General features: G+C 36.8%; 1 protein-coding gene across 3 annotated transcripts in view; it reads left to right on the top strand.

Moving 5' to 3' along the window:
* MIA2 (MIA SH3 domain ER export factor 2) overlaps positions 1-20,379 on the top strand; it is a gene marked incomplete at its 5' end in the record, with an annotated part of 115,047 nt that extends 94,668 nt beyond the window's left edge. The window contains 5 exons of one of the 3 annotated variants that reach the window (XM_081291704.1): positions 3,501-3,623; positions 6,926-6,984; positions 15,261-15,489; positions 16,781-16,972; positions 18,108-20,379. In XM_081291704.1, the coding sequence (XP_081147830.1) occupies positions 3,501-3,623; positions 6,926-6,984; positions 15,261-15,489; positions 16,781-16,947 (578 nt within the window). In that variant the 3' untranslated portion in view covers positions 16,948-16,972; positions 18,108-20,379. The remainder of the gene's footprint in view (positions 1-3,500; positions 3,624-6,925; positions 6,985-15,260; positions 15,490-16,780; positions 16,973-18,107) is intronic. The other 2 variants (XM_081291705.1, XM_081291706.1) reach the window with 2 other exon arrangements.
* Between the last annotated feature and the right edge of the window lie 7,020 nt (positions 20,380-27,399).

The raw sequence follows: 27,399 nt of genomic DNA, 5'->3' as shown, positions 1-27,399 counted from the left end.
GAAGGAGAGAGATGAGATGATAGCTGGAGCAAAAGGTGTTTTGTTTTTTAAAGATGATAATATTAGTACATGTTTATCTGTTACTAGGAATATTCCAGGATAGAGGAAATGGATGTTTATATGGGAGAGGGTATCTATGGAAAAGTGAAACCCTTGAGTAGTAAGCAAGAAGCATGGGATCCAGATGGTAATTGTAGAAACAAATAGAAAGTGGATCACTTAACCACTGTGAAAGGAAGGAAGACCAAGTAAGTGAGAACAAATGTAGAGGGGAAGTGGAGGTGTCCACTTGCTTTAGTTTTCTTGACATGGCTAGATCATCAGATTAGGGGAATGGGAAAGGAAAGGACTGACAGTGATTTGGAGAGAGAAAAAGATATATGGTAGTCATTTGGGAAAGTGGAGGAACTCAAATAACAGTGAAATATGTATTATGATTACAGGATATTCTTGTATATCACTCATAACAATGAACTCAATTTATCATCACAGTTACTTTTGGGTGCTTGTTTTGTGCCAGATACCATGTTAAGTGCTTTTTATTGATCATTCTAACTCTGATGAAGAAACAAAAGCTCAGAGAGATTAGGTAATTTAACAAAGTTCTCAGAGTGAGATATTGTAGCACAGTCCTGTTTATCACTTCCCAGGATTTACATATTAATATTTGCTTCAAATATGTATGTGTGTGTTTAAATATGGAAGTAAAACAAAAAAATCATAAAAAGTATAAATGTGTAAGACATAAATAAGTGGGTTGCAGTCTATTCCTTTTTCTTTCCTGGGCACATTACTGTCCTTCCTTTAAAGGCAACTGCTCATGTGTAAACTTTCAATCTATATATAATAAAAAAATATTTTGTCAACTTTCCTTATCAACATTATGTTCTTGAATTATGTACATGTTAATATAAAGCTTATATTTTAATATCAGTACAATTTTTCATCTTAATAGCAATACAATTATTTAGTATCAGCACAGTATATATAAATTATCTACAATATAGTTAACCAATCCTTGTTGATGAGTATTTATAGAGTGTTTCCAGGGATTCAATGTTGGTAACAATGCTGCAGTTAGCACTTTTTGTACACTTGTTCTGTGCATTTATCCAGGAAATGGAATTGCTGGGTAAAGCATATTCATATTTTCATTTTTAGTAGATTGCTCCACTTGTCAAGAGTAGCTATGGATGACGTATATGAGATAGTTGTTTCTCCAGTATAATTCTTGGTTGAGAAATTGCTTCATCATGCCTCTATATTTATTCCTGCTCCTCATTCATTATTCTCTCTGATCCTTTTTCTTTTCCTGTTCTTTAATCATCTCTTCTCTTATAATGTCTTAGAAAACAAAGGTATGAAAGCAAAATGAAAAGAATGAACCATTTATATCCTTATTTTCTACATTTCAGTATTTCATTTATTGTATGCCTTCCACCTAGCTTTATCTTATGTGTGTGAATAGGTGTGTTTGACCAGTATACCCTTGTTTACTTGTTCATTCTTTTTTTTTTTAATTTTTAATATTTCTTTTTTAGTTTTCGGCAGACACAACATCTTTGTTGGTATGTGGTGCTGAGGATCGAACCCGGGCCGCACGCATGCAAGACGAGCGTGCTACCGCTTGAGCCACATCCCCAGCCCCTACTTGTTCATTCTTTACTTTCCTTTTAGGGAAGTTTTATTCCTTCTTTAACACCATTTCTGATTTCTCTAATCAGCATTAGGCCAGAGTGTGTGTGTGTGTGTGTATGAATGAATTTGTATCCTCTATATTAAGACATTAGTCTCATTATATTTACTAATTTCTATTATTAGATTAGAAGGGCACAGACTGTATTGAGACAACACTATATTGCTAGTATCTAGCACATACAGGCTGTGGTAGATTTAAGGAACAGATTATTTTTGCCAGTGGAAGGAAACATGGGCATATGATTTATAATATAGTAAATTTGTAACAAAATTTCAAAAATTTTGGAGTTTGCTCAGTTTTTGACATGCATTTTAGAAGCAAAATATTGATACATTATCTTGAGACCTGGTTAAGAAAGAGTTGAGAGGTTTTTAGGTTTCCCTATTTCATCCTCTTGTACAAATCCGACATTTAATTAATCCTGTATTTGAAGTAGAAAGGGAAAACTCATTTTAGATCTGTATTTAGTGCTGGCCTTTACTTTCACAGGGCTAATTGTGCTCCACTGAGATAGCTCTTTGCTAAGATTCTAAAAAGGAGTGTAAGTGAGCCTTCAAGGCTATCTGGATCTTTCTGTCTTCCATCACATCCTCTAACCCTTGGGAGCTCATTAAATTCATTTCCCTCCATCGACTCTGGTTGATGCTAGGTGGTTTCCTTGGCTTTGTGTGGGGGGAATGTTTCAGTAAAGTCCCATGTGACTGAGTCAGACAAGGAGTGACCTGTCTAATAATGATTGTACGGAGTTCACATTCTGAACCACTGCCTGGAACCATCGTGGAAAGCAATTTGAGGATATTTGTTCATATCTCTAATAGGATCGGAGAGAGTCACACAATTCACCCTCTTTGACCTTCTCCATGTATTTGGACTTGGACATATACATACCTGGCAAAGATTGCCAACACCTCTCTAGAATGAGATAGACTATTTTTTTTTCAAGAAAGTTGAGTTCCATAAGGACTCAGGAATTACCATTTTGTCATCATAAATGACCCCCAGGAACAAAGGATGGTGGCTGTAGATGAATCTAGGTAAAGTCTGGGTCTAAATTTGAGTCTATCCAGATGTCTTTAATCTTAGCAGTGTGAACCTCTGTTCATCTATTGAGTTAGAGATCTTTCCCTTTAGTTTGAGTTGGATGCTGAGTTTTACAATGTTAAATTTAGTAAATATTTGACTACTGATGATTTCCGACTGATGCTGTTTCTGCTGTGGTGTCATATTGTTACTTGTTTCACTATAAAACAAGTTTCTTGCTATGCTTATATTTTCTTCTTCTTTTCTCCCTATGCTAGTAGCTATCTTCTGTCTTTGTTGATATGTTTGTTTATTCATCTTAATCTACCATAATAATAGTAATAATAGAAGTTAAATGAATTTATGTATAAATGTATTTTTAACTGAGTTCTGTTTTCATACATTCTATCAAGATAAATTGTTCATTTTATACTCAAATAGATTTAACTCACATTTTTATACATAATAATTGAAACTTTCAAAAATCCAAGGTAGCAAATTATACTTGTATTTAATATAAAAGCAAAGTTATTGCTTATAGTATGCAATTTTTCTTTATTTTTTATTTTTTCTTTTTTTATTGATTGTTCAAAACATTACAAAGCTCCTGACATATCATATTTCATACATTAGAATGCAATTTTTCTAAGATTAATATTGTCTACCAATAATATGGGTCAGAGATTTTTGGAAGCAGGAGAAATTTCTAAGTTTTTTAAAATTAAGTAAGTTAGATTTTATGTTTATATTAATGAAGATATTTTAAAAATCTGTTTTGTAGGTCAACCATATTCTGATCCACCTCTTCCTCCACAAAGGCAAGATAGATATTATTCTAATTCTGGTAGATTATCTGGACCAGCAGAACTCAGAAGTTTTAATATGCCTTCTTTGGATAAAGTGGGTAAGAAATACTTTGTGTGTTTAAATAATAGTGACACACTAAAGAACTGGAAGCTGAATGAAAGAATAATGTAAATGTATGTCTGTTAGCTCTTAAGACTGAAATCCCTTTCCTGAAACTTCCTGGTTTTATGTTTCTTTTTATATTCTACACAGACATGGCATCCAAATATATTGTGGCGATTGGTTTGAGCACTATGGTAATGGGTTTCTTCTATGTACCTCTGATGATAAACTTTATTCCATTGCTATTTTAAAAATTTTCCAGGGGCTCAACAGTAGAGTGCTTGCCTAGCATGTGCAAGGTGCTGGGTTTGATCTTCAGTACCACGTAAAAATAAATAAATAAATAAATAAATAAATAAATAAATAAATAAATAAATAAAACAAAGATGACGTGTCCAGCTATGACTTAAAAAAAAAAAATTAAAAATTTTCCTGTCCACTTAAATATATCCTGTTTAGTAAGTAGAGAAATTAGGCAAATGTGAATGTATATGAGAAAGTCCACCAGAAAAACAATTTGGGTACATATTCTATTAATTATTTAATCAGTTACCTTGCTACAACATTTCATAAGTAGATTTAAGTAACAATTACTGAGCAATCTACTATTAGTCAGGTATCCTTTTACTTAAACTATCTCACAACCATCCACTGAAGTTAGAAAGTATATGTATCTAGTGTAGCAATCAAGAGTATAACATAGGGGGCTGGAGATGTGACTCAAGCGGTATCGCGCTTGCCTGCTGTGTGTGCGGCCCGGGTTCGATCCTCAGCACCACATACAAAGATGCTGTGTCTGCCAAAAACTAAAAAATAAATACTAAAAATTCTAAAAAATATATATATATAACATAGGGTCTAGGGTTGTAACTCAATGGTAGAGCGCTTGCCTAGCAAGTGTGAGTTTGATCACACTTGGTTGGATCACACTGGGTTTGATCCTCAGCACCACATAAAAATAAATAAATAAAAGGTATTGTACCCATCTACAACCCCCCCCAAAAAGCATTTTAAAAAATGTATAACATTAAGAAAGCAAAACAATTTTTAAGAAGTGGAGTATTAAAATTAATTTATTGATAAGAGAATAAATTACCAAAAGAAAGGAACCTCTATTATATCCTTTAATACACACACACATAAACACACACACGCACACACACACACAATGTATGTATAATATACATATATTATATGTATATATTTTGGGGGACATTATCCATTGAAGTATTTGTTTCAGAAAATTAGTATTTTTTTGAATAGTGAGCAAAGAAGCAAATCTAGAGTCTATATTTTTGTTATTGGTTATAATTAAGATAATTTTTTCTGTTTGGCTTTTGAGGTTGTTTTCCCCCAGTAATTCATGTTCAATATGTATATGCATGATTAACATTCATTTCTTAGCTAATGCTGTTTAAAATTTTTTACTATTTTCATTTTTTCCCTAATTGAACAATAAATAATTTACCAGATTATTTTAAGTGCCTACTATTTAGGAGATACCTTGCATAAAATGCAGTATATATTAAGATACAGTCTTTGCCTATAAGATGTTAATAATTCAGTAGGGAGAAAAATAAATATATACGTTTATTTATTAGTACAAGTCAGAATAGTAAGTCCCAGTAGAGAGTATGCTTTGTTCAGTGAAAAGGAGAACTCCCATCTAGTTGAAAGAGCAGAAAAACTCTATTAAGGGGGTATCATTAAAGCTGCTTTTCAGGGAACTTGAAAAACTGAGCATGAGCAAAAAATGAAAAAGGTAGCACAAGTCATAGCTTGATACATATGCTCTGCTGATACATGTGTACCAGCAGTATATAGAGAGCGGATTCACTGAACAAAGTAATGAGTTATATCCTAGATAGGAAGAGTGGAATGGTACTTTTTTTTGAGTACATGGTATTCAAAAATGAATTGCTTTTTTCTGAAATTTTGCATTTAATATTTTTATACCATAGTTTACAGTGAATAACTAACCACAGAAAGTGAAATGTTAGATAAGAGAGGAACTAGTGTAATATAAAATGAGGACTAATCACGTCTATTTTAATTTAGTACATAAATAGATTTTCAGATGTTGGGGAAAATAATTTCAGTGGATCAGTAGTTGTTGCAAATGAATTGCAGTAAAATGAGAGCAAAAGGGGAGAAATTTAGAACAATATGTACAGAATAGTTCTTTTATTTTTTCAGAATAGTTCTTGATTGTGAAGAAGAGAGGGAGCTACAAAAGGATTCTCTTTTTCTTTCTCAGTCTTAAATAGGAGAGATTAGAACCTAGCAGAAAGAAAGGAAGGAGCCCACAGAGAGGGGAAGATCCCTGAGGAAGCTGGAGGGAGAAGGATTTTGGACTCTGGATCATAGATTGTCTAGAAGGATCCTTTTCCATGATAGTAGGAGGAAAGATCATAAAAATATAGCTGCAGCATGTTTATGTTTATCACAAACATTAAAGGAGTGTACCATGCAATTTTGAAGAGAATGGAGATTTGAATTGCTAAGGAGAAAGCTGGCTTAAAAGACATGGAAGTATGTTGGTGGAAGTATGATTGAGTGGTGCCAGACCACATAACTCGTTTTTTTTTTTTTTTTCCCCACTCCTGGCAGTACTAGGTGTCTCAGGTATAGGCAAAGTACAGGAGTAGAGACAGAGATCTGGATTAATCTAAGCTTGAAATGTTTTGAAGCACAGCTGAAAAATGACTGTGCTTCTGGCTGAAGTGATTGACTTTAAAGTCTACTCAATTAGGGAAAGAAGGGAAGAGAGAAGACTAGATGAGAGGACTGGAAGCCTTAGAGACATCCAAGGACCCATGTAGAGTGACTAAATGAGAAAGCTTAGGGAAAATAGGTAGATGTGGCCAGAGAGAAGTTAGCGTTTATTCCTTGGGGACTGAACTGCTTTTGATGATAAAGTCCAGGAACATTCATTTAAAAACGGGCTAACTTCAAATGGCTAAACTATATCACTTGAGGAAGGAAGAAAAGGGAGGGAGAGAAGGAGAGGAGAGAAGGGTGCTACTTCCCATATGTCTCCTTATGATGCTGCTGCTGTAGGGTTGCTTAGGAATCAGCTGGAGAAATCACTTGCCATAGACTGTTGCAGAATTCTTTCTGCCAAAGTTTTCATGGCTGTCAGGTTGTACTTGGTGCCTGAATACAGAATGCTGGTGTCAAACTGGTTTCTTTGCCAACAAGGGTAATGAGAAAATGTCAATGTCCTTTGTATCTGGAAATAATCTAGGTATGTAGTGATAAATCATGTATTTTTCATGGTTTAATTTTTATTTCTAGATGGGCCTATGTCTTTAGAAATGGAATCCAGTACAAATGATACCAAAGATGATCTTGATGTAAGTATTGAAACTGGAATTTTATTCATGTTTTCAAGAGCCTTCTAATCTCTTTGCTTACTAGAATAGAATATAAAGCTGCTTCTCTCTTTTAACAAATAAACTTTCTATATAGCATTAAAGCTTCTTATTTTCTGAATTGTAACCTGTGGAGATAAAGTACAACTTGCAGGCCAGAGATTTGAGTTAGTTTACTAGTTGACTATAAGATTAGATTTCCCTCTTTGATTTTAACCTGAGTGTCATAAAGTACGTGTTTTGGTCAGCTTTTTCACTGCTGTTACTAAAAGACCAGACCAGAACAACTGTAGAAAAGGAAAAGTTTATATGAGGGCTCACAGTTTCAGAGGTCTTAGCCCACAGAAGGCTGGCTCCATTCCTTGGGGCTCAAGGTGAGGCAGGACATCATGGTGGGGGAGAGTGTGGTGTAGGGAAGCAGCTTGCATCATGATCGGAAAGGAGAGAGAGAGAGAGAGAGACAGACAGACAGACACAGACAGACAGACAGACACATTCCACTCTCCAAATACAAAATATATACCCCATAGTCACACCCCTAATGAACCACTTCCTTCAGCCACACCCTACCTGCCTTCAGCCACCACCCAGTTAATCCCATCAGGAATTAATTAGCTGATTAGGTTAATGCTATGGCCTGATTATTTCTCCTGAAACTTTTTGCATTGTCTCACACGTGAGCTTTTGGGGGATACCACATCTAAATCATGACAGTACACTTTTTTTTTTTTTTAAATTGATGGTCGTTCAAAACATTACATAGGTCTTAATATATCATATTTCACAGTTTGATTCAAGTGGGTTATGAACTCCCATTTTTACCCCGTATACAGATTGCTGTATCACATCAGTTACACTTCCATTGATTTACATATTGCCATTCTAGTGTCTGATGTATTCTGCTGTCTATCCTATTCTCTACTGTCCCCCCTCCCCTCCCCTCCCGTCCCCTCCCCATTTCTCTCTCTACCCCCTCTACTGTAAATCATTTCTTCCACTTGTATTATTCTTTTCTTACCCCTCATTTCCTCTTATATGTAATTTTGTAAAACCCTGAGGATCACCTTCCATTTCCATGCGATTTCCCTTCTCACTCCCTTTCCCTACCACCTCTCATCCTTGTTTAATGTTAATCTTCTTCTCAAGCTCTTCGTCCCTACCCTGTCCTTGGTTACTCCCCTTATATCAAAGCAGTCATTTGGCATTTGTTTTTTAAGGATTGGCTAGCTTCACTTAGCATAATCTGCTCTAATGCCATCCATTTCCCTCCAAATTCTATGATTTTGTCATTTTTTAATGCAGAGTAATACTCCATTGTGTATAAATGCCACATTTTTTTTTTTTATCCATTCATCTATTGAAGGGCATCTAGGTTGGTTCCACAATCTTGCTATCGTGAATTGTGCTGCTATGAACATCGATGTAGCAGTGTCCTTGTAGCATGCTCTTATTAGGTCTTTAGGGAATAGACCAAGAAGGGGAATAGCTGGGTCAAATGGTGGTTCCATTCTCAGCTTTCCAAGAAATGTCCATACTGCTTTCCAAATTGGCTGCACCAATTTGCAGTCCCACCAACAATGAACAAGTGTACCCTTTTCCGCATCCTCTCCAGCACTTGTTGTTGTTGGACTTCATAATGGCTGCCAGTCTTACTGGAGTGAGATAGTATCTTAGGGTGGTTTTGATTTGCATTTCTCTGACTGCTAGCGATGTTGAGTATTTTTTCATGTACTTGTTGATTGATTGTATGTCCTCCTCTGAGAAGTGTCTGTTCAGGTCCTTGGCCCATTTGTTGATTGGGTTATTTGTTATCTTATTGTCTAATTTTTTGAGTTCTTTGTATACTCTGGATATTAGAGCTGTATCTGAAGTGTGAAGAGTAAAGATTTGTTCCCAGGATGTAGGCTCCCTATCTACCTCTCTTATTGTTTCTTTTGCTGAGAAAAAACTTTTTAGTTTGAGTAAGTCCTATTTGTTGATTCTAGTTATTAACTCTTGTGCTATGGGTGTCCTATTGAGGAATTTGGAGCCCGACCCCACAGTATGTAGATCGTAGCCAACTTTTTCTTCTATCAGACGCCGTGTCTCTGATTTGATATCAAGCTCCTTGATCCATTTTGAGTTAACTTTTGTGCATGGCGAGAGAAAGGGATTCAGTTTCATTTTGATGCATATGGATTTCCAGTTTTCCCAGCACCATTTGTTGAAGATGCTATCCTTCCTCCGTTGCATGCTTTTAGCCCCTTTATCAAATATAAGATAGTTGTAGTTTTGTGGATTGGTTTCTGTGTCCTCTATTCTGTACCATTGGTCCACCCGTCTGTTTTGGTACCAGTACCATGCTGTTTTTGTTAGTATTGCTCTGTAGTATAGTTTGAAATCTGGTATCGCTATACCGCCTGATTCACACTTCCTGCTTAGAATTGCTTTTGCTATTCTGGGTCTTTTATTTTTCCATATGAATTTCATGATTGCTTTCTCTATTTCTATAAGAAATGCCGTTGGGATTTTGATTGGCATTGCATTAAACCTATAGAGAACTTTTGGTAATATCGCCATTTTGATGATGTTAGTTCTGCCTATCCATGAACAGGGTATATTTTTCCATCTTCTAAGATCTTCTTCAATTTCTCCCTTTAGGGTTCTGTAGTTTTCATTGTATAAGTCTTTCACCTCTTTTGTTAGGTCGATTCCCAAGTATTTTATTTTTTTTGAGGATATTGTGAATGGAGTGTTTTTCCTCATTTCCATTTCAGAGGATTTGTCGCTGATATACAGGAATGCCTTTGATTTATGTGTGTTGATTTTATATCCTGCCACTTTGCTAATTTCATTTATTAGCTCTAATAGTTTCTTTGTAGACCCTTTTGGGTCTGCTAGGTATAGGATCATGTCATCTGCAAATAGAGATAATTTAAGTTCTTCTTTTCCTATTTTTATGCCTTTAATTTCTTTCGTCTGTCTAATTGCTCTGGCCAGTGTTTCGAGAACTATGTTGAACAAGTGGTGAGAGAGGGCATCCCTGTCTTGTTCCATTTTAGAGGGAATGCCTTCGATTTTCCTCCATTCAGAATGATGCTAGCCTGAGGCTTAGCATAGATTGCTTTTACAATGTTGAGGTATGTTACTATTATCCCTAGTTTTTCTAGAGTTTTGAACATAAAGAGATGCTGTACTTTGTCAAAGGCTTTTTCTGCATCTATGAGATGATCATATGGTTCTTAATTTTAAGTCTGTTGATGTGGTGAATAACATTTATTGATTTCCGTATATTGAACCAGCCTTGCATCCCAGGGATGAATCCTACTTGATCATGGTGCACAATTTTTTTGATATGTTTTTGAATCCGATTCGCCAGAATTTTATTGAGGATTTTTGCATCTAGGTTCATTAGAGATATTGGTCTGTAGTTTTCTTTCTTTGAAGTGTCTTTGTCTGGTTTAGGAATCAGGGTGATGTTGGCCTCGTAGAATGAATTTGGAAGTTCTCCCTCTTTTTCTATTTCCTGAAATAGCTTGAAAAGTATTGGTATTAGTTCCTCTTTAAAGGTTTTGTAAAACTCTGCTGTATACCCATCCGGTCCTGGGCTTTTCTTACTTGGTAGTCTTTTGATGGTTTCTTCTATTTCCTCAATTGATATTGGTCTGTTTAGGTTGTCTATATCCTCCTGACTCTATCTGGGGAGATCATATGACTTAAGAAATTTAGATGCCTTCACTATCTTCTATTTTATTGGAGTATAAGGATTCAAAATAATTTCTGATTATCTTCTGTATTTCTGAAGTGTCTGTTGTGATGCTGCCTTTTTTATCCCGTATGCTAGTAATTTGAGTTCTCTCTCTTCTTCTCTTTGTTAGCATGGCTAAGGGTCTGTCGATTTTATTTATTTTTTCAAAGAACCAACTTGTAGTTTTGTCAATTTTTTCAATTGTTTCTTTTGTTTCGATTTCATTAATTTCAGCTCTGATTTTAATTATTTCTTGCCTTCTACTTCTTTTGCTGTTGTTTTGCTCTTCTTTTTCTAGGATTTTGAGATGAAGTATGAGATCATTTATTTGTTGGTTTATTCTTTTTTTAAGGAATGAACTCCAAGCAATGAATTTTCCTCTTAGAACTGCTTTCAATGTGTCCCATAGATTCCGATATGTTTTGTCTGTGTTTTTATTTATCTCTAAGAATTTTTTAATTTCCTCCTTGATGTCTTCTATAACCCATTGATCATTCAGTAACCTATTGTTCATTCTCCAAGTGATGCATGATTTTTCCTTCCTTCTTTTATCGTTGATTTTCAGTTACATTCCATTATGATCAGATAAGATGCATGGTATTATCTCTACTCCTTTATATTGTCTAAGATTTGCCCTGTGACATAATATATGATCTATTTTTGAGAAGGATCCATGTGCTGCTGAGAAAAAAGTGTAACTGCTTGATGTTGGGTGGTATATTCTATATATGTCCATTAAGTCTAGGTTGTTAATTGTGTTATTGAGTTCTATAGTTTCCTTATTCAACTTTTGTTTGGAAGATCTGTCCAGTGGTGAGAGAGGTGTGTTGAAGTCTCCCATGATTATTGTATGGTGGTCTATTAGACTCTTGAACTTGAGAAGAGTTTGCTTGATGAACATAGCTGCACCATTGTTTGGGGCATATATATTTATGATTGTTATGTCTTGTTGGTGTATGGTTCCCTTGAGCAGTATGTAGTGTCACTCTTTATCCCTTTTGATTAACTTTGGCTTGAAATCTATTTTATTAGATATGAGTATGGACACTCCTGCTTGTTTCCGCAGTCCATATGAGTGGTATGATTTTTCCCAACTTTTCACCTTCAGTCTATGTACATCTTTTCCTATCAAATGCGTCTCCTGTAGGCAGCATATTGTTGGGTCTTGTTTTATGATCCATTCAACTAGCCTGTGTCTCTTAATTGGTGAGTTTAAGCCATTAACATTTAGGGTTATTATTGAGATATGGTTTGTTCTTCCAGCCATATTTGTTTATTAATGTTACTAAACCTGATTTGTTTTCCTCTTTGATTAGTTTCCCCCCTTACTGTCCTACCTCCCACTGTTGGTTTTCATTGTTATTTTCCATTTCCTCTTCCTGTAATGTTTTGCCAAGGATTTTTTGAAGAGATGGTTTTCTAGCTGCAAATTCTTTTAACTTTTGTTTATCGTGGAAGGTTTTAATTTCATCTTCCATCCTGAAGCTTAATTTCGCCGGATACACGATTCTTGGTTGGAACCCATTTTCTTTCAGTGTTTGAAATATGTTATTCCAGGATCTTCTAGCTTTCAGAGTCTGTGTTGAGAGATCAGCTGTTATCCTGATTGGTTTACCCCTAAATGTAATCTGCTTCCTTTCTCTTGTAGCTTTTAAAATTCTCTCCTTATTCTGTATGTTGGGCATCTTCATTATAATGTGTCTAGGTGTGGATCTCTTATGATTTTGCACATTCGGCGTCCTGTAGGCTTCTAGGATTTGGGATTCTGTCTCATTCTTCAAGTCTGGGAAGTTTTCTCGTATTATTTCATTGAATAGATTGCTCATTCCTTTGGTTTGGAGCTCTGTGCCTTCCTGTATCCCAATGACTCTTAAGTTTGGTCTTTTAATGTTATCCCATATTTCTTGGATGTTCTGCTCATGGTTTCTTAGCAGTCTTGCTGAGCTGTCTATGTTCTTTTCAAGTTGAAATACTTTGTCTTCATTGTCTGATGTTCTATCTTCTAAGTGATCTACTCTGCTGGTAGTATTCTCAATTGAGTTTTTAAGTTGGTTTATTGCTTCCTGCATTTCCAGGATTTGTATTTGTTTGTTTTTTATTACCTCTTATCTCCCTGTGTAATTGATCTTTTACTTCCTGGATTTGTTTATGTAGTTCCTTGTCAAAGTGATCTTTCATTGTCTGATTTTGCTATCTCATGTCTTCCTTGAGACTCCAGATCATCTGAAGCATGTATATCCTGAACTCTTTATCTGACATTCCATCTGTTGCAGCTATTACCTCTTCTAAAGTTGAGTTGACCTGCATTGCTTGTGGTCCTTTCTTTCCTTGTCTTTTCATACTGCTCGCGTTTCTTTCTGCTTGGTGAAACTCTTGTGTTTTTGAAATTTTCCCCCTATTTATTTATATTGCTCTTGTATTTTTGGAAAATCTCCCTTGCAGGGTGGGTAGTGGCTGTGCTCCTCCTCTAATTAGGGTCATCTGTCTACCACGCTGGTCGGTCGCAGGTCTGCCCACCCTGCGGGCGCGGGTGGCAGCTCTGCTCTGCCCGCACTCCAATTGTGGTGACGTAACTACCACGCCCTCGGGTCGTTGGTCCTGATCTGGATGTGGGCGGCGGCTCTGCTCGGCCCCTACTCCAATTGGTGTGACGTGTCTACCACGCTGGCAGGCCTCTAGGCCTGTTCCGCCGGTGGGTCGCAGGTCAGCCTACCTTGTGGGCTCGGGCGGCAGTTCTGCTCAGCCCCCACTCCCAATGAGGGTACCTGACTGCCTCTCCAACGGGTCGCTGGGCCTTTTCCGGACACGGGCGGCGGCTCTGCTCCACCCCCACTCCAACAGTGTGACGTGACTGCCTCGGTGCTACGTGTCCATCACACTGGCAGGCTACCGGGCCTGTCCTGCCAGTGGGTCGCAGGTCTGCCTACCTTGCAGGCTCAGACGGCGGCTGTGCACAGCCCCTACTCCAAATGGGGTGACTTGGCTACCACGCCGTCGGGTCGCTGGTCCTGTTCTAGGCGTGGGCGGCTACTCTCTTCCGCCCCAGCTGCAGTTGGGGTGTCGTGATACCACGCCGGCGGGTCACTTGGCCTGCTCTGGGCGCAGGCGGCAGCTCCATTCTGCCCCCGTGGCCTCCACAGCACCCAGCAGGACCCGGACCGAGAAGCAGTCACCGCAGGTTCCCCAACCCTGGGCCAAAGCAGCTTCGGGAGCCAGAACCCAGCTTCTCTGATCCTGGCTCATGCGCCGCTAGGAGCAGGCTCCAAGGAGCGACCCCCGCGGGTTCCCCTGCCCCAGGCCAAAGCAGCTCCGGGAGCCAGAGCCCGGCCGCTCCAAGCTCTCCGAGCTCGGTGCAGGCTCCGCTGGGAGCAGGCTCAAAGACGCAGTTCCCGCGGGCTCCCCAGCCCCGGGCCAAAAGTGTTCCGGGAGTCAGAACCCAGCCGCCCCGAGCTCAGCGCACGCTCCCCTTGGAGGTGGCCTCAACACGCAGTCTCCGCTGGTTCCCCAGCCCTGGGCCAAAGCAGCCCCGGGAACCGGAATCCGGCCGCTCAGATCCCGGCGCACGCCTTGCCAGGAGCGAGCCCCTAGGAGTATTCTCCACTGGTTCTCCAGCCCCGAGCCTGAGCAATCTGTCTGCGAGACGCAGGCAAGTACCAGCCTGAAATCACCTGTTCCGTAGCTGAATGAGCTGAGATCAGTAGAAAACAGGGATGGTTATATCAGCTCTCCATGATGGCGGCTGCTGTCCTCCTCCGTGGTCCGACCGGTGTCGAGAACTGAACTGGACCGCTTCTCTCCTCTGTCTCAAAGCCGGAACTCAGCACTAAGCACGGCCATTGCACCACTGGCAGGAGCCCCCAGAATCCGCATCGCTGCACCCCCGCTCCGGCACCTCACAGCCTCCAGCTGCGGGGCAATCCGCCGATCAGGCAATGCGACCCTCCGTGCGGAGAAAACGCCCACGTCCGAGCCCCCGCAGCCGAACCTCGCGCGATGGAAATCCGTCCACTAGATTATGGAGCACCTCAATTTCTCTGGAAATTCCCAACAGGATAGCCTTCAGCTGTTTCACCTCGTCTTTCTCCCGCACAGTGAAGCGGCGCACTGGGGTGATGCACTCCCTTCGCCGCCATCTTCCCACTCTGTATCCCGACAGTACACTTTTGTTTACTACAATTACAATATTGGTTTTGGATACTTTGAAAATATATGCATCTTGTTCTTTCTTGTGTTTTAATATGTGCTTGATAAAAGATTGTAATTTTGATATTCTACTATATCTGTTTTATCTTTAACCAGAATATACTTTATTGATTGAAGTTGTTTTCTGTTAATAAAATACTTATAGTAGCTAAAATTTAGCTGTTGGTTTAAGTGGAAAACTGAATCTTTCTCTGTAGCTTTCTAAGACTGTCATAGATGCTTTCTGTACATGAGCCTATGTGCTTTCTTCCAAGCCTAAGATTTTCAGGAAAGCTATTGCAAGTTTTGTTGTTGTTTTTAGTGACTGTAACTTGTCAATTTGTTTCAGAATTCAAATGTGCCTGATTCATCTCTGCCTGCTGAAAACCAAGCAACTGGCTCTCGCTTTGGTTTTTCACCTCTTCCTCCAATCCGAGGTCCATTGTTTCCAGTGGACCCAAGGAGTCATTTCATGAGAAGAGGACCTTCTTTTCCTCCACCTCCTCCACCTCCAGGAAACATGTATGGAGCATCCAGAGATTATTTTCTACCTGGCCCACCACTCCCTCCATTCCCAAGTAGGTTTTTGGTTTTTTTTTTTTTTTTTTTTAAACTTAATATGTGCTTTGCATAGTAAATCAGGTGGTAATTTTTCTATTCTGGTAGTAAATAGTACAGTGGAATAATAATTTTTTTTTAATGTTTAGTGAAGTGTGCCATTACTTTTCCAAATGAAAAGGCAGCCAGCCATCAGTTGACCATAATAAGGCTTCAGGTATAGGCAAACTAGAGCCAGAGATCTGGATTAATCTAGGTTTGAAATATTTTGAAGCATAGCTGAAAAATGACTAACAGGGCAAGGGTATTAATTACTGGTTGAAGTGACTGAAGTGATTAATCTTGATTTGTCTTAATGATGTGGAATTATTTCTGAATTTGAGTAGTCCAGAAAGTCATTGACTTTTTGCAAGTCTAATATTAAGACTAAAGTTATCTGTATATTATTTGTTAGAAAATATTTCAACAGTTAAAGTAATTATATTTCAGAATTGAAATTAGTGGCTGAAGTATTTTAAAAAGTTTTTTTCATAAGTAGTAGTCTCATATGATCCTATTTACTTAACACCTCAGACGCATTTATCATGTTTGGCCTATTTGTTGATTTATTGAAAGTTTTTCATGGTCTTATATATGAAAAAAAGAATTCTTTGCTTTTTTATTTTTTTATTTTTTATTTTTTTTTAGTTATAGGTGGACACTTTTATTTTATTTTTATGTGGTGCTGAGGATCGAACCAGTAACTCACGCATGCTAGGCAAATGCTCTACCGCTGAACCACAACTCCCTGCCTGAATTCTTTGCTTTAATAGTCATGCTTTACCATTCAGAACTATAGGTTACTACAGAATAAGTTATGATTACCAAATAATAGACAAAAGCACATTAGTTTTCTGGTGTAGTCATTCTTCTATTCTCTATTTTTAGTTAGCATGAATTAAAATAAATTTTGAGGAATTTTAAGACAATTGTTGGTTTAACTGGAAATGTTTTAGTATAGTATCAAGTCAGAATCACTAATCTGAATATTAAGTCTGGGAAACTATAAATGTTTTTAAGTCAGTTTTGCATATTTTGAAATAATTCTTCTCTTTTTTAAAAAAATGTTAGGATAAATTGTGTTTAAAATTAATAATATTATCATTAATCATATATAATTGAAGAAAGTGTATTTTTCTCAATGTAAAATAGATCAAATACTTATTCTGTTGTCACCGTTTGAATATAAGAATAGGTGTTGGAAGTTATAAATTTAATAGGGCTATAGTTACAGTTTAAATTAAACATGTCTTTACCAATCTCTTTAAACAGTGAGAAATGCTTATTCACCGAGGGGTTTTCCTCATTATCTTCCCCCAAGAGCTGGATTTTTCCCCTCATCCCCACATTCTGAAAGTAGAAGTGAGTTCCCTTCAGGGTTGATTCCGCCTTCAAATGAGCCTGCTACTGAACATCCAGAACCACAACAAGAAACCTGACAATATTTTTGATCTCTCTTCAAAAGTAATTTGACTTATCTCTTATTTTTAGTTTAAGTAACTGCTGTTACTTAAGTGATTATACTTTTGCTCAAATTGAAGCTTAATGAAATTATAATTCTCAGGATAGTATTTTGTAAATAAAGATGATTTAAATATGAATCTTATGAGTAAATTATTTCCATTTTATTTTATTCTAGATAGTATAACTATTTTAATTTGATGAATCCACTATTACATAAACAATAATGGGAGTTTTATATACATAATCTTGCACTTGGGATATTTTAAACCCCCCCAAAAGACTGTCTTTATGCCAAGAAATATATTTACTATGATTGTAGCAAATGTGAAAGTAACTTTATGCTTAATGAAATAATTTTAATTGATTTAAAGTATTGTTTGGCATTGATGATAATAAAAATCAGCTAGTTTTTCCATAAATATGGCTCCATAAATTAGCTTTTTTTCCCTTGTACCAATAACTATGATGTGTGCCTTTCTGATTTGATTATCTTACAAATGGACATAAATGTCCCAAAGCAATAGCATACTTTTAATACTTTAAATATATTTTAAAAAGTCAAAATTGTTTCTAGTGTAAAGAAAATCAGGACACTGTCTAATGGTGAACTTTTGATCATCTTAGTTGATTCACTGGTTTTCATCTATGGGTTGGTTTTTTTTACTATTCATTTTAATTCTTAAGATCTTTACTATTTTCTGTGGGGAATGTTAGATTTTTTTTTTTTTTTTAGAGAGAAAGAGGAGAGAGAGAGAGAAAGAGGAGAGAGAGAGAATTTTTAAATATTTATTATTTTTTAGTTCTTGGCGGACACAACATCTTTGTTGGTATGTGGTGCTGAGGATCGAACCCGGGCCGCCCGCATGCCAGGCGAGCGCGCTACCGCTTGAGCCACATCCCCAGCCCCAGAGGGATGTTAGATTTGATACAGGATAATTTGACACATATTGAAGCAATGTGTCATTTTGAGCTTTGGACTCAGTATCTTTAGAGTGTTTCAGGCTTGTGTCCTATTATTAGTCTTGTGCAACCAAATGATTATTAAAGGAAAGACAATGAAGCCCAACTAATAAGTATCATAACACTTATAAGCAATTGGTTGTTTTTAGTTATTTACTTGGCTTTTTTTTTCCAGTGGCAAAAGACAGAAGATTAAATATTCTTGAACCACAGCAGTGATGCATTTATAATTGGAACACTTCATGCTAGCATTTCCCAGACGTTATTTGGAACCCTGGTCTTGTGAAGTATTTCTTTTCTTCTTCCATTACCATCCCCACCTTAGAGAAAAAGGGTAGAAAGAAAGATTGGGTAAATCTTGGGTAAAATAAATGCTTTGGGTAAAATATTAAGTGAAATGAGAACTGTAGAAACATGATTACATTAAAGTTTGTTTGCTGTGGTCTAAATGTGTCCCTTCAAAATTCATGTTGAAATTCTAACTCCCAAGGTATTAGGTGCTACACACCAGAATGCTGACTCAGTGACGTAAAACAAGTCAAATGAGAAAACAGACAGGAAAGGTTTTTATTAGTCCTTCTCCTAAGAGAAGGGAGATACAGCACTGACTGGAGAGTGTCAGTCAGGTTTCCCCAGTAAAGGGAGAGAGCCAGTTTTATTCTGGTGAAAGGGCTGTTTGCATAAGGCTAAGGTTTAGAAATATTAATTAGCTTTAGGTACATTTCAGAGGTGTGTTTTTCTTTTTCTATGAGTGTACTGTAACTCTGAGGAAGGCATGGTCAGTTGTCCTGAAGTCAGATGTAAGTTTTTTTTATATCAGTGCCACATTCTGTGTAAACATCTCTGTCTTGTGATGAATTGCTATAGCTGTTAAGAGAACACATAAGTGGGAAATAGAAGAGAATTTAAATTATGGCAAATAACAAGGGCCCTAGGAATGTCCTGTTTTGTCGGCTCCTCAATTTTTATCTTTTATGTTGTTTGTCCTTGAAGAGTCATGGCAAGAGCATCCTGGCCCAGAGATACACCAGGTCTTTGAAGCTGATAAGGCTATTCTTAGGGAGGTGGGCAAGGCACATAAAAGCATTTAATAGCTAACAATCTATGAATTAAGGTAGGAGAGCATAGGAATAAACTTATTGTCGTTAATGTCTGTCAAGTCATGAGTTATGGTGCTCTCTAACTGAGTATTAAGAGTTAGGGGCTCTTGGGATAGAATTGAGTCATTAGGGTGGAACCCTCAGAAATGGGATTTGTGCCTTTATTTAAAAAGGCCCATGGGAGTGTTATAGATTGGATATGAAGTATCCTCCAAAAAGTTTATGTGTTAGAAACATGATATGCAACACAGCAATGGTCAGAGGTGAATATTTAGATTTTTGAGAGCCATAAACTGATCAAAGTAATAATTCGAATGGATTGCTGGGTAGTAACTGTGGACAGATGGGGTCTGGCTGAAGGAAGTAGATCACTGGGGGTGTACACTTTGGGATATTTTGTCTGTAATTTCTTATGTGTGCCCCCCACCCCAGTCTCTCTTTCCCTCTCTCTGTTTCCTGGTGGCCATAAACTGAGCAGCTTTCCTCTTCCATCATGATGTTCTCTCTCACCTTGGGCCCAGAGCAATGGAGTTGGCTGACCATGGACCAAACTCTGGAAATCATGAACCCTAAATAAACTTGTTCTCTTAAGTTGTTCTTGTCAGGTATTTTCATTAGCACAGGGAGCTTAACCCCTTCTACCGTGTAAAAAGATGTGGCAAGAAGGCATTATTTGTGAGTTAGAAAGCTAACCATCTCTGGAAACCAAATTCATTAGCGTCTTTATCGTCTTGGACATATTAGCCTCCAGAACTGTAAGAAATAAATTTCTGCAGTTCATAAGTTTACCCAGTTCATCGTATTTTGTGACAGCAACTTGTGGTCTGCTATAACAAAAAAGCCAGACTTCAGAGGAAATAGACTGTTTTTTAAAAATGGAATGAAAAGTGAAAGAGAAATAGGAAAGACATTATTTCGAACATTCCAATCAATTGAATTTTTTGTTTGTGCTAGAATAGGGAGGCCTGTCATGCCTTAAGGTAAAAGGAAAGGATGGAGGAGGAGGCAAATCAAACAATAGAGAATTGGAACAAATTGAAGAAGCAAAATCATTGGGGAGGCAGGGAGAGTATGGAATAAGAATGTAGTAGAAGTTAGGAAGGCTTGCTGTAGGCTGAGTAACTTATCGTACTTGGATTTATACAATAAATAACATTTAGTTTTGAAATATTTTTATTAAAGTAATATAAAAATTTGAAACAAATCAAATAATAGAATGTATCTTATGATAGTAAGTTTCCCCCATTTACTTTTTATCCTCAGCTCTATGTCCTAAATAGTCTCTCTTGTTTATTTGGTTTTAAACAATTTAAGATTGTAAAAATTTTCCAATTCTTAATTCTGATGTTCTAGAATTTTGGAAAATATGCTTATATCTCTAATTCCTCTTTTACTAACTTGATTTATCAATTTGTGGCTTGGTTCCTTGAGATGGAAGACTGTGATTTTGGTAACAATCTCTGTTAATATCCCTGCCCTTAGTTCTACTTTCCTTCTTCTTCTACCCTGGCCAATGTACTACTTTCTGTTAGCTATACATTTATATTTTCAAGTTTGCTAATAACTATATTATGCATGCAAGTATAGCCCTTCTGTAATTGTTCCATAGTTGATCTAAAATTTGGAAATCATTAAATAGCACTTGTGTTGATATAATCATTTAAATATTATTCACTATTATACCAAATTATGTATTAAGTTTGTACTTTTGTACAAACTTTTGTTTATAAGTTCCAGTGACATAATTTCTGGGTTACTTTGAAGAGAATGCTTTGGATCCTCAAGGTGAAATCAGTAATTTTTTCTTAACTCTCTCTTTCTTCACTCATTCACCAATAATAGCCTAAAATAATGATAATATTAGTTTGCTTTATCCTTGGACAAATTGGCCTTGGGACCAGTACTCACTTCTTTATCATATCCCAATTTTTAAAAATTATTTATTTGTTCTTTTTAGTTATATATGACATCATATCCCAAATTTTAAAAACTTCTTTTCACATCTTTTCTTTTGAACTTTGTGTGTGTGTGTAATTTTTTTTAAGGACTTTTGTTCTGGAGAGAGCCTTTGTCCTTCTGCTGTAAAACAGACTGTTTTCTTTCTAGGCCCATGAAGAGAATCTGCTCTTTTACAGATTTTTTGGGATTGCTCTCCTGTTCCATCTGGATCCTAGACCATCTGTCCTATTGGATTTTTTGTTTGTTTTTGAGTGTCTTATTTTGTTGAAATTCACTATCAAGTCAATTTTTTAAGAAAGGATATGTGGAATATCAAATTTGTAAATTTTTGGTGTTAGTTTATTTGGATATAGAATTCTAGGTCAGACATTTTTATATTGTACTTTTTATATCAGTTAATTAATACCATTATGTTAAATTTTAGTGTCCATTGTTGCTGATGAGAAGTCTAATGAGAATTTTATCCTCTTTCTTTTGTTGATAACTCAATATTTTTCCATATAAAAACTTAAAAGATTGTTTTCCTTTATCTTAGATGTTCTGAAATTCACAGTGTGGTGCATCTATATGTGAGGCTTTTTTATTCAGTTTGTTAGTTTAGGTTCTCTGATAAGCAGCTTCCAAGATGGAATTGGACATTGAATGGAGACTGAGGAAGAAACACCATGAAAGATTAACAGGAGAATTTAAAGAATTATGGGGAAAGAAGACTGTGATTCAGATGTGACATCTATGAATGGGAAGAGGGAGGGAAGGAAGGAAAGTTGGATAGGAACAGTGTCAGAGTATAGTGAAGCAAAGATTGCCTTTTAGCACAGTTCCTCACAGTACGAATGGTTTCTCTCTAGCTTCCCTGGTGTGTTCTGTCCTTGGCTTGGAGCAGCTCCTGGGAAGAACGTGGTTTTGGTGTGAGTGCTGAAGCACAACAGCTAGACTGTGATAGGAGGGTGTGTTCACATGGAAAAACTGGGAAGCTGTTTGACAGAGTCTGAGAGGATGGGAGGATGGACTAGTGACCTTTGCGATTATTACCAAACTAATTATTTGGATGTTAGAAGGAGAAATTTGTTTTTGCGTCTAATACTCTATACTTTTTAAAACAATTCTATGAACGAGTTAAGGCAGGTATTTTTATTCTCCTTTTAGATATAGCCTTAGGAAGCAGGCTTATTTTTTTTTTTAATTTCTGTTTGTTCATTTTAGTTATATATGACAGTAGAATCTATTTTGATATATTTATCTCAGAATTATCTCAGAAGCAGGTATTTTTAATTTGATTTTTAAAACCAAAATTGTTTTAGAGAAAGTATTTTAAAATTTCCAGTATGAACTGAATTCACTTCATTTTTCATTTCTGTGTCTGGCTGTCAGACTTTGGAGAACTAAGGAACAGACTTGGTTTGGTATGAGGTAAAGAAAATGTATAATCAGGAAATAAATGTTTTCTTGCCATGGGATCATTAATAGGAGAGAAACATTTCTCTCAATTAAAACTTAGGAGCCTTCTGCTTTCTGAATTGCTTTTTGTTTATGGAAGAAGACTAACATTTTGGTTCTAATTAGTTGACTAGCTAAATCTTAACACTTTGCATTTGTTGTCTGTAGTGGTATTACTGAAAATGGTGCCATCATTAGTTCATACTTTTTTTTTCTTTTTTTTTTATTGGTTGTTCACAACATTACAAAGCTCTTGACATATCATTTTTCATACATTAGATTGAAGTGGGTTATGAACCCCCAATTTTACCCCAAATGCAGATTGCAGAATCTCGTCGGTTACACATCCCCAATTTTACATAATGCCCTATTAGTAACTGTTGTATTCTGCTACCTTTCCTATCCTCTACTATCCCCCCTCCCCTCCCCTCCCATCTTCTCTCTCTACCCCATCTACTGTAATTCATTTCTCTCCTTGTTTATTTTCCCATTCCCCTCACAACCTCTTATATGTAATTTTGTATAGCAATGTCTCTGTTTAATGTTAATCTTTTCTTCCTGCTCTTCCTCCCTGCTCTGTTCATAGTTGCTCTCGTTATATCAAAGAAGACATTTGGTATTTGTTTTTTAGGGATTGGCTAGCTTCACTAAGCATAATCTGCTCTAGTGCCATCCATTTCCCTGCAAATTCCATGATTTTTTCATTTTTTAATGCTGCGTAATACTCCATGGTGTATAAATGCCACATTTTTTTTATCCATTCATCTATTGAAGGGCATCTGGGTTGGTTCCACAATAGTCTAGCTATTGTGAATTGTGCTGCTATGAACATCGATGTGGCAGTATCCCTGTATTATGCTCTTTTAAGGTCTTTAGGGAATAGTCCGAGAAGGGCAATAGCTGGGTCAAATGGTGGTTCCATTCCCAGCTTTCTCAGAAATCTCCATACTGCTTTCCAAATTGGCCGCACCAATTTGCAGTCCCACCAGCAATGTACAAGTGTACCCTTTTCTCCACATCCTCGCCAACACTTGTTGTTGTTTGACTTCATAGTGGCTGCCAATCTTACTGGAGTGAGATGGTATCTTAGGGTGGTTTTGATTTGCATTTCTCTGACTGCTAGAGATGGTGAGCATTTTTTCATGTACTTGTTGATTGATTGTATATCCTCCTCTGAGAAGTGTCTGTTCAGGTCCTTGGCCCATTTGTTGATTGGGTTATTTGTTATCTTATTGTCTAATTTTTTGAGTTCTTTGTATACTCTGGATATTAGGGCTCTGTCTGAAGTGTGAGGAGTAAAAATTTGTTCCCATGATGTAGGCTCCCTATTTACCTCTCTTATTGTTTCTCTTGCTGAGAAAAAACTTTTTAGTTTAAGTAAATCCCATTTGTTAATTCTTGTTATTAACTCTTGTGCTATGGGTGTCCTATTAAGGAATTTGGAGCCCGACCCCACAATATGTAGATCGGAGCCAACTTTTTCTTCTATCAGATGCAGAGTCTCTGATTTGTTATCAAGCTCCTTGATCCATTTTGAGTTAACTTTTGTGCATGGCGAGAGAAAGGGATTCAGTTTCATTTTGATGCATATGGATTTCCAGTTTTCCCAGCACCATTTGTTGAAGATGCTATCCTTCCTCCGTTGCATGCTTTTAGCCCCTTTATCAAATATAAGATAGTTGTAGTTTTGTGGATTGGTTTCTGTGTCCTCTATTCTGTACCATTGGTCCACCCGTCTGTTTTGGTACCAGTACCATGCTGTTTTTGTCACTATTGCTCTGTAATATAGTTTGAAATCTGGTATCGCTATACCGCCTGATTCACACTTTCTGCTTAGAATTGCTTTTGCTATTCTGGGTCTTTTATTTTTCCATATGAATTTCATGATTGCTTTCTCTATTTCTACAAGTAATGCTGTTGGGATTTTGATTGGCATTGCATTAAACCTATAGAGAACTTTTGGTAATATCGCCATTTTGATAATGTTAGTTCTGCCTATGCATGAACAGGGTATATTTTTCCATTTTCTAAGATCTTCTTCTACTTCTCTCTTTAGGGTTCTGTAGTTTTCATTGTATAAATCTGTCACCTCTCTTGTTAGGTTGATTCCCAAGTATTTTATTTTTTGAGGATATTGTGAATGGAGTGTTTTTCCTCATTTCCGTTTCAGAAGTTTTGTCGCTGATATACAGAAATGCCTTTGTTTTATGCGTGCTGATTTTATATCCTGCCACTTTGCTGAATTCATTTATTAGTTCTAGTAGTTTCTTTGTAGACCCTTTTGGGTCTGTTAAATATATTATCATGTCATCCGCAAATAGTGATGATTTAAGTTCTTCTTTTCCTATTTTTATGCCTTTAATTTCTTTCATCTAATTGCTCTGGCCAGTGTTTCGAGAACTATATTGAATAGAAGTGGTGATAGAGGGCATTCCTGTCTTGTTCTAGATTTTAGAGGGAATGCCTTCAACTTTTCTCCATTCAGAATGATGCTAGCCTGAGGCTTAGACTAGATAGCTTTTACAATGTCAAGGTAAGTTCCTGTTATCCCTAGTTTTTCTAATGTTTTGAACATAAAGGGATGCTGTACTTTGTCGAATGCTTTTTCTGCGTCTATCGAGATGATTATATGGTTCTTATTTTTAAGTCTATTGATGTGGTGAATAACATTTATTGATTTCCGTATATTGAACCATCCTTACATCCCAGGGATGAATCCTACTTGGTCATGGTGCACAATTTTTTTGATGTGTTTTTGTATTCGATTCGCCAGGATTTTATTGAGGATTTTTGCATCTAGGTTGGTCCGTAGTTTTTCTTTCTTTGATGTGTCTTTGGTTTCGGAATCAGGGTGATGTTGGCCTCATAGAATGAATTTGGAAGAGCTTCCTCTTTTTCTATTTCCTGAAATAACTTGAAAAGTATTGGTATTAATTTTGCGTTGTTAAGGTTTTGTAAAACTCCGCTGTATACTCATCCGGTCCTGGGCTTTTCTTGGTTGGTAGTCTTTTGATGGCTTCTCAATTTCATCCATTGATATTGGTCTGTTCAAATTGTGTGTATCCTCCTGACTCAGTCTGGGCAAATCATATGACTTAAGAAATTTATCGATGTCTTCACTATCTTCTATTTTATTGGAATATAGGTTTTCAAAATAATTTCTAATTGTCTTCTGTATTTCTGTAGCATCTGTTGTGATATTGCCTTTTTCATCCCGTATGTTAGTAATTTGAGTTCTCTCTCTTCTTCTCTTCGTTAGCATGGCTAAAGGTCTGTCGATCTTATTTATTTTTTCAAAGAACCAACTTTTAGTTTTGTTAATTTTTTCAATAGTTTCTTTTGTTTCAATTTCATTGATTTCCGCTCTGATTTTAATTATTTCTTGTCTTCTGCTACATTTGCTGTTGTTTTGATCTTCCTTTTCTAGGGCTTTGAGATAAAGTGTGAGCTCATTTATTTGTTGGTTTTTTTCTTTTTTTGAGGCATGACCTCCAGGCGATGAATTTCCCTCTTAAAACTACTTTCATTGTGTCCCATAGATTCCGATATGTTGTGTCTGTATTTTCATTTATCTCTAAGAATTTTTTGATTTCCTCCTTTATGTCTTCTGTAACCCATTGATCATTCAGTAACATATTGTTCATTTTCCATGTGATGTAGGATTTTTCCTTCCTTCTTTTATCATTGATTTCCAGTTTCATTCCATTATGATCAGATAAAATGCATGATATTATCTCTACCCCTTTATATTTACTGAGGGTTGCCCTATGGCATAATATATGGTCTATTTTTGAGAAGGATCCATGTGCTGCTGACAAAAAAGTATATCCATTTGATGATGGTTGATATATTCTATATATGTCAGTTAAGTCTAGGTTATTGATTGTGGTATTGAATTCTGTAGTTTCTTTATTCAACTTTTGTTTGGAGGATCTGTCCAGTGGTGAGAGAGGTGTGTTGAAGTGACCCATAATTATTGTGTCATGGTCTATTTGATTCTTGAACTTGAGGAGAATTTGTTTTATGAATGTCGCAGCACCATTATTTGGTGCATAAATATTGATAATTGTTATGTCTTGTTGTGAATGGTTCCTTTTAACAGTATATAATGTCCTTCCTTATCCCTTTTGATTAACTTAGTCTTGAAGTCGATTTTATTCGATATGAGGATGGCCACCCCTGCTTGCTTACGAGGACCGTGTGCATGGTATGTTTTATCCCATCCTTTCACCTTCAGCCTGAGTATGTCTTTTCCAATCAGATGTGTCTCCTGGAGGCAGCATATTGTTGGATTTGTTTTTTTAATTCATGATACCAGCCTATGTCGCTTTATTGGAGAGTTTAAGCCATTAACATTTAGAGTTACTATTGATATATGGTTTGTACTTCCAGCCATGTTTGATTATTTATCTTTTTTTTTCCTAATTTAGTTTGTTTCTCCATGATTATCTCCCCCCCCCCCCCCACCGTCTGTCTTTACCAAGGCACTTCCCACTGATGGTTTTGGTTATTGTTTTTCATTTCTTCCTCGTGTAGTGTTTTGCTCAAGATGCTTTGCAATGCTGGTTTTCTGGCTGTAAATTCTTTTAACTTTTGTTTATCGTGAAAGATTTTTATTTCGTTGTCATACCTGAAGCTTAATTTTGCTGGATACAGAATTTTTGGTTGGCATCCATTGTCTTTCAGTGTTTGAAATACATTGTTCCGTGACCTTCTTGCTTTCAGCGTCTGTGATGAAAAATCCGTTGTTAACCTTATTGGTTTACCCCTGAATGTAATCTGCCTCATTTTTCTTGTAGCTTTTAATATTTTCTCTTTGTTTTGTATATTGGATATCTTCATAACAATGTGTCTTGGCTTTGGTCTACTGTGATTTTGTGTGCTCTGTGTCCTGTATGCATCTACAATTTGTATATCTGTTTCCTTTTTTATTTCTGGAAAGTTTTCTGTAATTATTTCATTCAGCAGGTT

The sequence above is a fragment of the Spermophilus citellus genome (genome assembly GCF_964194105.1).
Source record: "Spermophilus citellus genome assembly, chromosome: 4".
In the NCBI taxonomy this organism is placed as follows: Eukaryota; Metazoa; Chordata; class Mammalia; order Rodentia; family Sciuridae; genus Spermophilus; species Spermophilus citellus.
The sequence above is the reverse complement of the archived record's forward strand: the minus strand, read 5'-3'. Positions and strand labels throughout refer to the sequence as shown.